This window comes from Nipponia nippon, unplaced genomic scaffold (assembly GCF_047370975.1).
Source record: "Nipponia nippon isolate SJK-2023a ecotype South Korea unplaced genomic scaffold, ASM4737097v1 scaffold_5, whole genome shotgun sequence".
NCBI classification, from domain to species: Eukaryota; Metazoa; Chordata; class Aves; order Pelecaniformes; family Threskiornithidae; genus Nipponia; species Nipponia nippon.
This window is the reverse complement of record NW_028262369.1, coordinates 1,996,035-2,011,640: the sequence shown is the minus strand read 5'-3', so window position 1 is coordinate 2,011,640 and position 15,606 is coordinate 1,996,035. Positions and strand designations below refer to the sequence as shown.

Genomic DNA, 15,606 nt, shown 5'->3' with positions numbered 1-15,606 from the left:
CCGGTGCACGGTGCCCACCTCCCCCCGCTGCGGGGCGGGGGAAGGGGCGGGGCCTCCGCAGGGCCTCGCGCCGCGTCGGGGTGGGGTCGTCACGGGCAGACGAGTGACGTCACCGCCCCGGCTACTGCGGCGGCTACCGGGTTGGATCTGGCGGTTCGCCGCGGGCAGCCCCGCAGCGGCGGCGCGGGCGGGCGGGGTTGTTTCTCGGCGCCGCCGCCTCCCCTTTTCCCCCCGACCGCGGGGAGGAACCGCGTCCCCCCCCGGCGCTCGGAGCCGCCGCTCCCGGGCGGGGCGGGGCGGGGCGGGGCAGCGGGGCCGCCCCCGGTGGCGGCGCGGCGGGCGGAGCCGGTGCCGCCTCGCACAAAGCCGTGTAACCCGGCTAACGGGCGGAGCTACCGCCGGGACCGCACCGGCATCGCCGTACCGGTTACCGGGTACCGCCCCGCCGGGCGGCAGCGATGTGAGGGGGTGATGGCCGCGGGGCATGGCCGCCGGGCAGCGGCGAGGCGGGCGGCGGCGGGCGCTCAGCGCCGCCGGTGAAAATGGAGCCGCGTCCGCCGGCGGCCGTGCCCGAGGCCCCGCTCCCCGGGCCGGGGCCGGGGCCGGAGCCGGAGCCGGAGCCGGAGCCGGAGCCGGGCCTCTGGGCACCTGAGGCCGCCGAGCCCGCCCCGGGGCCGCCGCCGTGGTCCCCGGCGGAGCAAGGGGGGTGCCCGGTCCCGGAGGGCCCCGCCGAGCCCCCGGCCCCACCGGAGGAGGAGGAGGAGCCGCGCCTCCGCCCCGTCTTCGACGCCTTGGACCGCGATGGCGACGGCTTCGTGCGCGTGGAGGAGTTCGTCCAGTTCGCCACGGCCTACGGCGCCGAGCAGGTGAGGCCGGCGGCGGTGGCGGCACCGGGCCCGCACCGACCTCGGCCCGCGGGGCCCTGTCAGGCCGGGGCCTCTCCGGGAGAGTTGACGGCTCTGCGCCGCGGTTGGCGTCACCCGGTGGGGAGCCTCCAGGCCAGGCCTCCGGTGGTCCCCCGTCCACCGACGGGGCGGTGAGCGAAGGCGGCCGTGGCGGTGGCACCGGGAAGAGCTTTTAACGTGAGCGCGGGCGGCCTCCGCCTCGCCGGCATCTGGGTCGTCCCGGGTGAAGGGCGCTCGTGGGCTGAAACGGACGCAGGAGGTGCGGATGGAGCCAGGCGAAGCCGAAGCTCGTGTTTTCCAGGTCCTGATCCACTGGGAACAGAGCATCCCAGGAGCGCCGCTGGGAGCCCGCATCCCTTCTCTTTGTTCTCCATCAATAACGCGTTTAGGTTTGTCGGAGCAGCTCCCGTGTGGAAGGGACCAGCAGCGGGATCCCGGGATCTCCGGCTGCTCCTTGCCCGCCTCACTGCTGAGGGTCCCTGCGTGGGCTCGCTGGCACCGCGCTGAGTACGGAGCAGCTCGCTTATCACGGCTTTGACGATCCCGAATGCGCTTTTTTTTTTTCCCCCCCCCTCCTTTCCGCTGCTTTGTACCACGGTGAGCTTGTGTTTCCTTGCAGCAGATCAGAATCGATGTAATTTGAAGCTGCCTGGTATGACCCAAAATGGAGAGAGCTCTAGCAGTGTACCCGGGAATGGAAGTGAATTTGTTGACGTTTTGTCCGTTGGCCTGTGCTGGCGTTGCTACAAGAAAAAAGATGTATTTTTTTTAAGGCGTGCAGGTATTGTTATGAAGTTTCTGTGTGCTCACCCGGGAGATCTGCGTTAATTCTGTGCATGTATTAAACTGGCATGACAAAGCAAATCACCGTGTGTGAAGGAGTGTTTTGGTGGAGGAGGGTTTTTTTTATCTCTGTCCTCGTGGTAAAAACACCTCTTAAAGATAAAATAGAGGCATTTCTTTTTAGAAAACACCTCTATAAAGTGGAGATATGCGACTTCTTTGTCAGATCCTTGCTGGTAAGGGGCACTGTGTGTGCGGACGGTATTGCTTACCGCCTCATTGCGTGATTAACCAGGTAGCGTCATGGCACCGGCGGGGAGTTACAGGATCATCTCGGCAACGCGCTCCGGCATCTGCCGGGTGAGAGAAGCTTTATTCAGCGTAAAGCCCCTGCCTTGCATCTTCCCCGCTGTGGTCCGGGCGCTCCGTGCCGCTGCGCGGCCCCTCTGGTGCCGGCAGAGAAAGCAGGAGCAGACGGTCCATTCGTGTCGGCGTGCGAGTCGCTCCGCGGCGGCTCCCAGACCCGATGCGTGGTGGCCGTCGCTTCGGGGCACGGTGGGAGCTTATCGGGGGACCGTTCGCCTTGGCGTGCCTCTCCCTGCGAGTTTGGTACGGAGCAGCCCGAGTACGTGGGAAATAAGGGCAGGCGGACCAAACGTGCGTGGCAGGGGCCGTGGCAGGCGGGTCCGGCGTTTGTCAGTGTGCGGCTCAGCCCAGACCTGCCGCCCCCGGCCCCGTGCAATGCCTTGGGCCTTGCTTCTGACGTGGGAATTGTGCCGGAGCGTCAAAGGTGCGATGATAAGCCTGTGAAGTGCTTTGAGATCTTGGCCTGGGGAGCGGTTGCGAACTGTTAAGGTCTCTCCTAAACTGAAGCAGGATGCCCAGGGAGGTTTTGTGCCGCTCAAAGCTGTCTGTTCGTATGGACCCAGCCTGGAAGTGGTTGTCTGCAGGCTTCTTGCCTTGGCTGTCCCTTTAAAGTCGCTTGCTCCTTCCCGCTGAGCACGGCTACCGGTATTGCTGTCCATGCTGAAACACGTTCTGCTTTTTAACTCCATTTATCTTCAGCGAGCGACTTGGATAGCTAGCTCTGGGCGTGCAGAACAACTGCCTCTCGCGACAGCAAGCGCTGAACGCCCCGGTGAGGTGGATGTGACGACGGCTGAGCCAGCAGGTAGCGGGCACCCCGGGGAACGCAGCCTGGTACCTTTTGCAGAGGCATGCCAGAAGAGAAGAAGTCATGTTTGCGGTGCCTCTGCCTGCGTTATTGCTAGCCTGCCGCTCAGAAAAGCGGGAAGGTGCGCAGAGTGTGAAGGAGAAAAGGTTGGTGATCGGGTCTGTAAGCTCCCGGCAGGTGTGCAGAGTAATAAAGAGAGTTCTGGGGGAAGTTTCTTGACCGGTTTTATTTTAAGCAAGGTGTAACTTGGGGGTCTTTTGAAAAATGGCAGTCCAGCTCGGGTGAAAGTTAAAGGATAGGAGCATCACCAGGTGGGTAAAATGGCGTTAAGTCCACTAAAAGGAAACTTCAGGGTGTGCTACAACTGGAACTGGAAGCTTGCAAGCAAGGGAGGTGCCAGGGTTTGATGGCTCACGAGGGTATCGGGAGTTAAGGAGGAGCAAATTCCAGCCCTCCTACTATTGCTCTTGCTGAGGAAGAGGAGGAGGTACCTCCTTCCTTTTCTTCTCCCCCTCCTTCCTCCTGGCCTCTGCCCGCACGGGTGGATGCGTGGAAGGTATGCACGGGGGGTGGCGGCGGAACAGACTGCTAAATTTAAGCACAGCAAGTCATCGCAGCCGGCTGATTCATCGGAGGGTTCGGAGAGGGCTGAAGGGTTAAGGAAAGCATGTGTGTCTCTAGCCGCGCACCGGGCAGCTGGGAGCAGCAAGTGTTGTCTTTAGCGTTCGGTGAAACACCAGAGGCATTTACGGGCTACTGAGCTCAGCGCTGTCAGCTTATTTGGCTGCAACAATTATTAGCTAAATGTCAAAGGAAAGAGACCGATTGGCATTTATTCCATACAAATGACACGATTGTGAATGTTATCGTTTGTTTTTTTTTTTTTTTTTTCCTCTGCGTGATGAAAAACGGGAGAGGCAAGGGGGTGGTTTGGGTTGTTTTTGCTTAAGTAGCTGGGGTGGTTGAAAGACTTAAAGAGCTTCATGGTTGTGGTATCGGCAGTGAAGTGCTGGTATGGACTAGAAGAGATGAAGGCATGGAAACGTCAAGACAGTTTGTTCTTCTCCCAAATGATAAAAGTTGATGGGGATTGAGGCTATTGCCAGTACCTTCATAGTCAAGGGTGCATGGAAAGGATGATGCTGGGGTCCCAGCAGCTGGGGGTGACACCCGTAGACAGGGGTAGCCTTGAGCAGAGGAGATGCGGCCATGCGATGGTCCTCCAGCAACCTGTAACGGGTGGCTGTTGGTCAAACGCGGACTATCGTGGCGCTTGGAAAGCTTGCTAGGCCCTGTTGATGTGCTCTGTGGAGTTGTAAACAAGGCGTGGGGTGGGGAAGGTCTTGAGGGTGGCTTGGCTTTTCATGCAAAGCCTCCGGTCCGCTCACCAGTAGCGCGTCGGGCAGTTCGTAACAGCGTTGTATTTTTATTGTCTCCGTTCCCTCCCCTTTATCGCTGCGCTTCGCCGGGGATCTGATGCTCCCTGGGAGCTGCTGTGCGTGCTGTAGCAGCCAAAGGTGCTCCCGCTGGCTGGCACCGACGGCTGGAGCAAGGCTGGTTTAGACAGCGAGCCGAGGAGGTAGAGGCACGCTTGACGTAACTTTTATGTCACCTTGTAAAGCGAGGGGGGTTGTATTTTGCAGGTCTGTGGGTTATACAGACTCTAAGGCCGTTGCGCAATAGTTTTAAAACAGCAAATACATCATTTGCCTTGCCTGTTCCGCAGTTGCACTGTGTCCGATTGCAGAGGCCCAGCCTCTCCTCACTGGATTTGATACTAGCTGGCGACGCAGGGTCGCGTCGGGGAGAAGCGAGTGTTTGTAAGGCACGAGGAGAAGCCATCCTGCTGGCGTTTTGGTTTTTTTTTTTTTTTTTTTTCCTTTTATGTTTTGATCTAGAAGACAGTTGGAGGTGGGAAAGCCTCTTGCACCACATGGTCTCGCTGCCTCTGCTCCATTAAGAGAAGTCCCAGAGTTTGTCTAACCTATTTTCAACCGCTCCAGGCTCTATGGCATCTCTGCCCTCCGTGCTCTGACAGAGATCTTACGCCTTTTTTCTTCTCTTGATGATCAGTTCAAGCTTCGTTTCAATGTGCTTTGGTTTGCTTTCTTTTAACATTTCCATCCTTCAAGTATCTGCCCTCGACTACCAGCCTTCCTCTGCCCCCACATCAGCTACCCTCAGCTGAGCTCTCCGTATTCAGCTTTTAACTTTTCCTTACCTGATTAAAAGCTTCAGAAACCATCAGGCTTGTTGTGCTTTTTTTTTACCTCCCACCACCTTTTCAGCTTCTTGTAACGGGGTGCCCAGCCTGAGCTGAGTGCTGCAGAAGACATCGCATTTTGGGGGGGAGGAGGTGTCACTGCAGAGAATCGTGGGGTTTATTTTTATTTTAAAATAGAACAATCTACCACATTTGGCAATTACTTTCTGGAGTGAAGTCTGGATAGTGTCAAACTGCAGCTTTTTAGTGGCTCCCCCCCCCCCCGGTGAATCCAGGGTTGCTTTTCCTGCTCACCTCTGATGGATCCCTTGGGAATTGCACACAGACCCTGGATCAAATGCTTCCTACCTCCAGCGTCGTCCTCTCCTGGAGCTGCTGACATTGCATCTGATCTTGGACGCTCTCCCTGTTCCCCTTAGCCTTCTCTCACTTCCATGTGAAATCTAATAGCCTGGATCACTGTCATGAAGAAACCTCATTTCTTTTTTTTTTTTTTTTTTTAATTTTTTGAGGGTTTTGCCCCCTTTGAGCAGAGGAAATATTAGCTTTGCTTATAAAGAGATTTCTAAAATTATCTTGCATGGATTTGCAGGCCACGTAAATGCGAGTGAAGCTTAAATTGCCTCCACCCACGTTGCCACTGCTGCACCTTTCGGAGGTTTAACTGCTGTTGAACTTTGGTGTCCGCTGTTGAGAGCGGAGCTGGGATCGCAGCGAGGGCGATGCTGCGTGTAATAGGTTTGGGCATGCCTGTGGACACGCTCCCGCCTATGTGCGTTTTGGAAGAGGAGCAGATCTGAAATATTTTGCTTGCTTTGACCAAGGGCCTGGTTTTTCACCATAAAAATTCATGGCAAAGCTCCCGTTCGTTTTGCCCATTCGGGCGGGAGCCTTTCCTCACCTCAAATACCGGGCTGGCTCGGCTGGGGGCGGACGGCGGCGCTCGGCCTGCCTCCCTCCGCCTCCCTCTTCAAAGGATGTTTTATCGTCGTTAATAACGCATCTGTATTCTGCGGGAGCTCCCAGATGGGAGTTTTTCTTTCTCCCTCTGAGAAGAAAACGCTTCCAAGCCAACATATTTCATGTAATGTATTTTGGGCGAGGCGGTTGCCGGTTAGCTGAAAATGGAATTTGCAAAGAAGTTTATTCATTTGTAAATATCCCGAAGACTCGAATAAAGAGGTGATTTCTGTGCTCCCGGGTTTTTGTTTCTCCTGCTAAGTTTTGGCTTTAAGCTTCTTGAAGGCGTCCCTTCTTGGAGCGGCCGGGAAGGGTTAGGAGCCTATCGTATCGCCAACAGATCTTTCTGATGATATGTTTCATACTTACATTTGCGGTCGTAATCAGATTGCTGGCTTATCCGGGTTGGATCAAGTCCGGCAGGACCGTGAATACTCAAAGGCATGGTTTGTCTGCGCGGGCTGGGAGGAGGGTGGCGATGGTAATTTTATCCCAGCTACCAGTTTAGTTAAGAAACCTTTTTATTCTCCCTTTCTCCTTCAGATTGAGAATACGACTATTGCTGAGTGGGGTGTTGATTTCTTCTAATTACAGATTTTGATAAAAGTTAGGTGTGTTCCTCTGGAATTTGAAATCATTTCTGCAAATAAAGAAAAGTTCTCCCCCCCCCCCCCCCCCTTCCCAGAAGAAGGAAAAAGCATCAGTGCCACCTTTGTAGAGCTGGAAAATGCTGTGGGCAAGGAGGCAAACGCGGGATTTCCAGGGAAGTGGGGTGTGGATGCAGTACCCAGTAATCCCCAGCTGCCAGGCCAGTTTGGACTGGGTGAGCGCTGCTGAAGGCTGGGCCAGGAGCCTTAGCAGGTAAAAAAGACCTCATCTAAAGATTTTCAGTGTTGTTTTTTTTTTCTTAATTATTCATTAAAAATGCTTGCAAGGGCTTTTTTCCTGGGGTTGGGGTTTTTTATGCAATAAAAATTCTTCCAAAGTTTTGCTTGCTGCGCGGTGTGGGGCAGCTCTCTCTAAGACAGCGGTGGGTTCAGGAGAGGCTTTCTCCCTTCTCAGGAGCAGGAAATTTTCTAAGGCTATGACTAGTAAAAATTGGATTGGGGTCATCATAATTAACTGCCTGGAATATGATACTGCACCACAACACGGGGATTCGGCTCTTTCGGAGTCATTTCGATCTGATATTGCTTATAACTGAACGCTCTCAGAGCATTTCAGAGTTGCTTATATCCTCGTGTAACTCAATACAGCCAGTAATTGATAGTCATTACAACAATTGCCTACATAATTTCTCTCAATTTTATTCTCGTTTTGACTTGCGTTTGCTGCTTGTGTCAGATGAGATCCACTCTGAACCCAGTGGCTTTTTTTTTTTTTTTTCCCTGGCTTTCAATTTTTTGCAAAACAAATGACTTCCCATTAGCCACAGCTTCCCTTCTCCCCTGGGCTCCCAGTACTAGAAAGCTGCTGGTACCGTCCCCAGGAGAGCAGGCAATGGGATGGGGTGGACCAAGGCTTGCTTTTCTTTATTTCTCCTGCCTGGCTCCATCTTTCCAAAATCCTGCTTGGGTTTCTGGTGTAGGGCACAGGGCTGGTTCCTCCACGTGAGCCCGGAGTGAGCAACGCCAGCCTTTCCTTCTGCTTGTTTGCTTAAATTCAAACACCCGTGGAAAACGTGGATACAAGGCTGCCCGACTGGTTCCAGTAAGGTTTTCCTTAGAAGCAGCGGCGTTTCTCTGGAAGCGCGTTTTATCTGGCGTGCTGCGGTCAGGGGAGCGCGGTGCCGGGTAGGGACGCAGCGGAGGGCGAGCTCCAACAACTTGAAGCTCCAGATGCCATCTGATTCATCAGGTCCGAGCCGATGGCTTGGCAGGAGGGCGCGTTCACGGGGATGAACACGATTAGGTAGCGATTGGAGATCTTGCTGCCGTGCTCACGTTGTGAAACGTGCCTGCTGACACAGATAGTGAATTTGTCCTTGGGGAATTGTGCATTTTGTACTTTCAATGACTCTCGCGCTCCCACACGCCAAAAGCATTTCCACCTCCTCTTGGATTATAACGTGGGCTCTCGGTGCTGCGTTAAGCTGCCCGGAGCCGCTCTCCTGACGGTGCTTTTTCGTGACATCTGCAGTGCAGCTGTTTGCTCAACTAGCCACACCAAGCCTGCAAGACAGTCATGCTCCTCTAGTTGTTCAAGTCCGGCAGACCCCCCCCAGAGCTCCTCTCAGCCTTCGTTTCCCACTTTAAAAGCATTGCGTCTTTCATTCCCCTTTCAAATTGATCTTTAACGGGATGCTCCTGCCTAGAGGAGGCCTGGGCTGAGCGGCGCTGTGGCCTTGCTGGCGGCGGCAGGGCCGCGACGGCCCGCGTGTCGCTGGTGACGCGGGCGGAGGCAGGTCCACGCGTGGCCGGGTTGCGTGATGATGGCGAAGCACCCGTGGGATGCTGCTGAAGGCTGATGCTTCCCGCTGAGCTGTAAGGTCTGAGGCTTCCCAGCGGAGACAGGACTTGAACCAAACGCAGTGGGAGAGACATCCTGGATTTCATAAGGCATAAGAATCGCTGTTTCTTAATATCTTTGTGTGCTTCTGTTGGATAGCAGGAAGATACTGAAATACGCACAGGCTCAAAGGGATCTCATCCTCCGTATGCATGGTGGGGGTCACAGTTAATATCAGTGGTGCCTGGCGTGAACCTTGTTTTGGGAACCCAGAGCATCCAAGCCCAAGGAATAGCCTCGAGGATGTGATGGGGCAGGGGAAATGCTGGCTTGGGCTTTTGGCATTGCTCTGAATTGGACAGAAATTGTTTCTTCTGCCCAAACTTTGGTTCGTGATGAGGCTTCCCCTTCTCTGTAGCCTCTGCTGGAGTTGGTAGGGGGCAGAAGGTAAGTTATTAATGGCCTGTGGGTTGCGGGGCAGGAGGGAGGAGGAGGAAACACGACCGAGGGCAGCCCTGGGGACAGCTTCCTCCCAAACCGCTGCTATCGCCAAGCTCAAGCGGATGGCGTTTGCTCCGGAGGGGGAAAGCAGGCTGAAACTGGGTTTAAGCAGAACTCAAATCAGTGGCGGTGGCGGTGGGTACTTCAGCTGTATGTGGCTGCTGCGGTTTTGGGGCTGGGCTGGGGTTTTTCCTCAATGGAGATGAAGAAGTGAGAGCCCCGGCGAGCTGCGGGTCTGGGACGGGGCTGCGCTGCTGCTGGCGTGAGGCTTCGTTACGGCTGTGGACGTCCTGGGGTTGGCGTCTGCTTGAGCCCTGGTTTTGGTCAGGGTCTTTCCCCTTCTCTAGGGAGAAAACTTGGGAAAAAAACTTGGGAAAACGTGCTTGGGAGAAGGGGTCTGGGCTGCCTGGCACTCGGCGTGCTCCGAGCGCTGCTTCGCCCCGGCTGGCTCCTTGCGTTGTAACAGCAAAAAAACCTTGTAATAGAAAGAAATACCGGCGATACCAAACTGCTGAATTTGCTCGCTGTTATCTTATTTGAGGCGACCAATTTAGCTAAAAGAAGCAATCGGGTGGCGGTGATATTTGACACAAATTTGAGCGTTTGCAGGCTGAATGTCCCTCTGTTAGGTAATGTCGTGCACAGCCTGGTATTCTGTTTGTTTTTTTTTTTAATAATGCATTGTAGCTCTTCAGAAAAAAGAGCTACTGTTCCCTCTGCCTCAATATCCCTTGGTGAAATACCAGGAGCGTTATGTTGAGTTTGAGTCGCTGCTACTTCTGAGGAGTAAAACCGAAGGGAGAGGACCCGGTGCTGGGAGCCGCGTGCTTTGGCAAGACCGAACGGAGCCGACTGCCAACAGCCCTGTGGAAAATCCGTTTGCCAGAGTCCAATAGGAAATTGGGCTCGAGCAAAATGCGCAGGAGGTAAAAGGAGCCCAAACCAACAGTTTTGAGAGAACAGAAGTTGTCAAGGGCAGGAAACAAATGGGGAGCGTTCGCTGCAGCGGGGCCGGTGCCGGACCGGGATCCACGCGGCCGCTCCGCGGTTCTGCGGTCCTGAGCAAATGCGGCATGGAACGAGGGGCTGCCTGGGGGGCCCTTCTCCTGCTTGGGGGAAGCATAGCTGGGTTGTAAGTGAAACCCTTCTAGTGGGAAAATAATGTTCAGTTCCACTTTGGCTTTAAGAGCTGATCAGGACCTTGGGGCTTTCGCCACCATTTTTGGCTGCAGAGGGATTAAACGGCATCAGTTGCCTCCCTTTTGCATGGCCACATTCCTTATTTTTTTCCAGGGGAGTGGCAGTTCTTTGCCCTGCTCACTGTGTGTGCATGAGGAGATTACAGCTGGGGGGGGGGGAGGAATTTGGATATGCTTGTGGAATTTTTTTTCCTCTGCTGGCTAAGTGGATGCAGCAACTAGCTAATCCTCTCCTGGCTACGTGGAGCTCCGGGACTACTGTGCTGGCAGGAGCGCAGCGGAAGGATGCAGAAAGCAGAAGCAAGGCTTGTAGTCACCCTGAAAGGTCTAAGGGAGATGCTGGAGACCTTGGTGTGCAACTGGGAACTTGCCCTTGGACTTTGTGCTGCATCTCTTCGGGCTCCGTGGAGCATCCGTCCCTCGGTGGCGTGGCGGGGGCAGGCTGGCAGCGCGGGTGGCGTGGCAGAGGTGTAGCGGATGAAGGAGGGATGCCGGCAGGAGAGGTAGGACTGAAAGCCCGGAGCACGGAGGCAAGTCCCTTGCGAAGGGCAGGTGACTTGGCCGCCAGCCTGGCAGAGACCTGCAAAGCCATGGTGGAGCGTGGGGAGCAAATTTCAGACCTCTTGCTGCTCCTTTGCTTGGAGGACCTGATGTGCGCCGGGCATGGTGAGATAGCTGGGCACGTGGTGGCCGCTGGAGAAGCACTAACATTGGCCTGGGTGGTTTTTTGTTGTTGCGGTGAGGCTTGTAAGCCCAGTGCTTACAATCCCACCCTGAAGTCCTGGCCTTCCCAAGCTATGCATTGCATTTCAGCCTCTTCTCCCTTCTTCTGAGAATCTACCTCTCAGCCTAGAAACCATTCCGGGCTTTTTTTCCCGCCCCCCCCCCCCCGCTCCGGCACGCATGCTTTGGGTACTTGCCTTTGCACAAACAGCCCTTTCCGAAGGCTGCACGAAGGGTTGCCAAAAGGAGGGAAATAATTTGAAACAGTTCTAAAAAAGAAATGAGTCTTTATGCTTTGCTGGTCTCGGAATCACGCTTGCTTGTATTACAGTAAACTTATTTTTGATAGCGTGGCAGGCCCAGTCTGGCTGGGGAAGGCGAGTTAGTTGTCTCACGCTCGGCTCTCTAATATTTAGCTGCCTGGTCGGGGACAGGCTCGTGTCTTAAACTCAACTTGGGCTTTACCTCCGCAGCCCGACAGGCTTCTTGTGCTCACCGAATTCCCAGGGTTTGCAAGCTGAGAGATGCAACTCTTTGCCCCCTGCTTTCATGGTTTGCTTGTTTGAGCATGGGCAGTAATAGGTTTCTTCTGTTTCTGGTTATTATGGTCTTGTTTTAGAGATTCTAGCATGTACATTGTTTTTTGGAAAGGGTGAGTTAGCAAAAGCGAGTCCCGAGCTAGCGAGAGGATTTATTCTGGGATACGCCGTGGGATTTTTTGAGCTGCTTTCTAACCTGGCTAGGAGAAAATGGAAGCAAAAGCCGCAGTCCTGGATTTATAAGCCGAGGCAGTCTGTTCCGTAACCCAATAGCCCCCATCACAGAAATACTTGGGTACGTTGCAGGGGGACTTGACATGAAACTGCACCAGGCACTGCAAAACATTCAGTCTCTTAAAATGCCTGGTCCTCGATAGGCGACCTCCTGGCATGTTTTATTGAGTTACTCGTTGTCTGTTCGGATCGGCTCGGGAATCCTGCGTAGGTTTTCTGCCCCAGTTCCGTGCTCCGGCAGGACGCAGCCGTCCCGCCTCGAGCCCGGGGTGGCTTCGGTTGTGGCGCTTGGCTCTTCCCCCCCTACATTAATGCATGCGTTTTATGTAAGAAGTAACCTAGCACTAAACCTTTTTTCTTTTTTTCTTCATATTTTTTTTAATCCAGTCTCCTGCCTCTGAGCTGTGTGTTTGAAAGGGTGAGAACAGGTTTCCCCTGTCATTAGAGGAACAAAAGCTAGACACAAAGCCTTCAATGTTTTGGAGGGTGGAGGAAGAACACTTTTCAAATTTCATTAAACAAATGAATATGTTTATAGTAGAGCGTTGCTGCTGACGCCTTTGAGCGCTCAGGTAGCGACAGGAAATCTGGAACGCCTAAGACAAACGCAATTAAATTTGAATAAAACCGTTTCAGTGTAACTTATGTTCCTGTTAATGTTTCCAAACCATCCTTGGAGTTGTATGTGTTTTTATGCTCCAGCGGCAACAATTGATGGACAATTTGGAAATAGTCATACCTGAACACGCTTAAAAATGTGACGACGTGAGGCTCCTGAAGCCGTGGTGAGCGTAGAGGTATTGCGGCTGCCTGCAGGTAAGCCTTGGAGCTGGTAGGGTTAGTCCAAAAAGGTCCTGTACTCATGCCTGTTACGTAGTACAGACCAGAAGGATTTCTACCAGCAGGTAAAAAACCCAAAACCGCTGAATGTGAGCGATCTGGGCTCGCGAAGACCTCCTGCAGTTCGGCTCCGTGCTGTGTGCCGAGGGTCTGGCTGGATGGGCTGATTTCTTGTGAGGGTGGGCAGGAAGGGTCTGGGCCCTCAGGCGTTTCTGGCTGCCAGCTCTTGAAAACAAATTCTGGCTTCTCTTTCTTCTTCCCGTTGAATTTTGAGCGTTGGAAGGAAAGTCCTTTCCTTTGCGCACTCCCGATGCGTGTGGCACTCTGGCTTTGGGATTGAGCCGCGGGAGAATTGCTCCTCGGTATCAACTTTGGGTTTCTTCTTGGTTCACGGTTGACTCGGAGACTTCTTCCTTCCTCTTCCAAAAAGGATAGTTTGCTGGGGAGGGAATTCTCTCCTGTTCGTTACGTACTCACATCTCTCCTCTGGTGTTTCCTGCGCCTGCAGAAAGACCCCGCTGACCCTGGGAGAGGCCGGCGAGCGGCATCGTGCCTCGGGGTTCAGTGCCGAGGTCGACCGGGTGCAGGGTTGGTGTAGAAACTGCCCAAACAAGGTGACACGCATCAAAAGTTGACGACATGCCAAAGAGCTTTTTCTTTTTGGATAAATAGGAGGAAGGAGGATTTGTTAGGCAAGAGGATGTGTTAAAAGGTGGGGATGTCATCGTCTTGGGAAGATAGGAGAGGAGGGGAGCTTGTTCCCATTGGGAAACTTTGCTCAGTTTGTTTCAAGGAAATGATAGAATGGCTGGAGCTTCTCTCGCTTGGTTTATGGGCGATCCCTCTCCCGTTCCAGCTCTTTAAATACTTGCAGGCTGGTGGAGGACCGCAGGAGGCTTATTCCCCTTTTGCCTTACATGGTAGGTTTGCTTATTTCTTCTGTAGCAGGAGAATGAACCAGGCTGAATCTTTTTCTTTGTCTCCCTCTCAGAAAGATGTCTTGATTCTTGGTTTTGAATACCAGACGGATAGCAGAGGGCCCTGCAGTGTTTGAACCCTCTGGGACTGAAGCGACAGCAAGGACAGGTGAACCGATGTGGACGCACGATTGGGGATGCACCTTGCAGAAAGCGTCTTCACCGAGTGTTGCTTATGGTGGACCTTTAAACAGAGACTTGAGCAGACACAGCCTGCCTGCTGATCTCCTCCTGGAGCTTCTGGAAAGGCTCGGAGAGCAACGTGCTCGCAGCAGCCCTGGATAAGTGCCACCACTTGCGAAATAAATAATGCAGCTCTTGCACTGCTTACTCACAATTGACCATTGCTTCTCCCTGTAATGAGATCTGCCCCCTCGAGGGTATTTTAAAGGTTAGTTAATTAGGTGTAATTGCAGCAGAATAGAAACCTGCTCTGGGGTTCTGCCTGCTTTCTGTAGTGCCAGATCCTTTAATAAATTACAGAGTCGGTTCCCATAAACACGGCTGGAGCCGGTGTAATCCCGAGTTCTCAGCCTTGCACTCAGCCTGCTTGTTTACATGGTTGAAGCCGCAGAAGCGAAGCACTGGAAAGGGTGTTCCTGGCTTTGGGACCGGTGCGACTGCGGTTCAGATCACAGCAGGGTTCTGGGAAATACGTGGCGTGAAGCGACGTTAAGTTATGCTCACGTTGTCAGCGCGTTAATGTTCTCTCAGCACCCGGCACGGGGGGGATAGATGTGGTCTTAGCCCAGACAAATGCTGCATTAACAGGGATCAATTCATTTCAGCTGATCGTGTTGCAAGCCATTGATTTAGCAACCGCGCGATCTAAAGAGAACGGCTCTATAGGGACGGCTGTGTCTTTGGCAAGTTGCACAGCTGCTCTGGTATTTGGTGGCAGGAGGTTCAGCAGTTCCAGCATGTTTGCACATTTCCCAAAGATTAAAAAAATAAAGCTACTCTGGCTTCTGTAATTAGCATTTAAAGATATAATCCTTTTTTTCTTGAAAGGATGGGTTTAGCCTTGAGAGACAAAGTGGGTTTTTACAAACAAATGAGTACATTGGCTCCTGCCCTTCGATTAAATGCGGAGGGTAAAGATGCTGCACCCACCTTTGCGTAACCATGAGAGGTTTTTACATTGCGTGTGCTCGCTCTGTTAAATTCCTGTGTACCGCTTCAGGCCAAAGATCCGGCTAAACATAAAGAGGAGAGCATCTGGCGTGAGCCCTCTCCTGCACTTTAGAGTTTTGCTAGCTAAAAATCCCCTCTATTTGGCAGCTATGCCAATGTGGCACTTGGCTTTCTCTCTGCTTGCGTTTCAGGGACTGTGTGACTTACAATACTGTTTCCCCCCCCCCCCCAGAAGATAAAAGACGTTCAGAGCAGATTTGGGCTTCTTGCAGACAGAAGAGGGTAATCGGAGTTCCTTGAGAGGCGCCTGGATTTTCGTGTCCTGTCTCGGTCAAGCAGGCTTTGGGGGCCCCTGCCTACCCAGAATTGGTCTGGACCCGGTTATTCAATATAAATGAATTTCCTATGTTTAAAGCTCCAAGACCCGCTGGATTTTAGGACGTTTGTGGTCCTCTGTTTTGCTTGAAACTCCCCAAATTGTAGATTGGCAGAGAAAGTGTGCTGGCCCATGCAGCGGCTGCTGGCTGGCAGGGGTCTGCTCCTGCCGTCCCATGTGTTGTCCCTTCCTGAGACCCTTCTTACACGGCAGGGTGTCTGCAAACAGGGCCTTGTAAACCAGACCCTGCTACAATCCAAAGACTTCGAATGAGAAGAGGTGGTTTGAGCAGCCTTTTTTTTAAGGCCAAAGAGAAGATAAAAGCTGGCTTTGGGCATGCTTAACATAGTGCGGAGCTTTGCACCAAGCCGGGCAGAGATCCAAGCAGCAGAGTGCGAAGGCAGCAAAGGGGAGTGTGATCCAGCTGGAGAAAATGAAAAGTAGAGGCTGACAGAAAAAGCTCAGCGTTGGATTAAAAGTGAAGTTTTATTTTCTGTTTGTACTGCTTCAGAGTCCGTGTTCAAGCCAAATGTCCAGATGCGTGGGGAGCAGTGTCTGCATGCGCTGTGCTTGATCCTGCAAAGCTGAT

The 15,606-nt window shown here is 53.4% G+C and overlaps 1 protein-coding gene across 3 annotated transcripts in view; it reads left to right on the top strand.

The window, feature by feature from the left end:
• Positions 1-426: 426 nt before the first annotated feature.
• RAB11FIP3 (RAB11 family interacting protein 3) overlaps positions 427-15,606 on the top strand; it is an 84,729-nt gene continuing 69,549 nt past the window's right edge. Inside the window, exons 1-2 of one of the 3 annotated variants that reach the window (XM_087731355.1) lie at positions 427-478; positions 568-866. In XM_087731355.1, coding sequence (XP_087587481.1) covers positions 472-478; positions 568-866 — 306 coding nt within the window. In that variant the 5' untranslated portion in view covers positions 427-471. Of the gene's footprint in view, positions 867-15,606 lie in introns of all 3 variants that reach the window. The other 2 variants (XM_087731354.1, XM_087731356.1) reach the window with 2 other exon arrangements.